Source organism: Myotis brandtii, unplaced genomic scaffold (genome assembly GCF_000412655.1).
Source record: "Myotis brandtii unplaced genomic scaffold, ASM41265v1 scaffold583, whole genome shotgun sequence".
NCBI lineage: Eukaryota > Metazoa > Chordata > Mammalia > Chiroptera > Vespertilionidae > Myotis > Myotis brandtii.
Genome location: NW_005370191.1, coordinates 669,445 through 669,961, shown reverse-complemented (window position 1 = coordinate 669,961; position 517 = coordinate 669,445). Strand labels below are relative to the sequence as shown.

At 64.8% G+C, this 517-nt stretch overlaps 1 protein-coding gene across 1 annotated transcript in view; it reads left to right on the top strand.

Moving 5' to 3' along the window:
- Positions 1-347: 347 nt before the first annotated feature.
- IFT22 (intraflagellar transport 22) overlaps positions 348-517 on the top strand; it is a 6,503-nt gene continuing 6,333 nt past the window's right edge. Inside the window, exon 1 of the mRNA XM_005879134.2 lies at positions 348-495. Within this exon, the coding sequence (XP_005879196.1) occupies positions 457-495 (39 nt within the window). The 5' untranslated portion in view covers positions 348-456. The remainder of the gene's footprint in view (positions 496-517) is intronic.

Genomic DNA, 517 nt, shown 5'->3' with positions numbered 1-517 from the left:
GTGCAGCCACTTTCACGCCCGAGTGATACCAGCGTCAGAGGGCCGGTTCCTACCCAGCGAGAAATACAAGATCGAGGATCCGCAAATACAGAGACAGAGACCAGACTACGAAGACAGAGGCCCGACTCGTGAGCTCTACGGTTCTCCCCGCTCAAAAGAGAGTCCGACTTCGGGTTTTTGTTTCCCTCCTCCCTCTCCCTGAGCCTCGTGCGCCGACTTTCAGCCTGAAGCCCACGCCCCGCTGCCCCGGACACCGCGTCCAACCGGGAGCTTTCTAGCGCCCAAACCCGGGCGCTCGGAACCCGCCCACTCCCGTCGGCCCCCGCGGGCCGCTCCCGTCTCCATGGAAACGAAGACAGCCAATCAGCGCGGCGACTTCCGCTCCGTTCTGACATCAGTGCGGTCTCAGACAGCGCTGGAGTGGGCTCCGGTGGGCCTTGCTGTCGGCGGGCCGGGATGCTGAAGGCCAAGATCCTTTTCGTGGGGCCCTGCGAGGTGAGGCCGGGGCCGGGGGCAG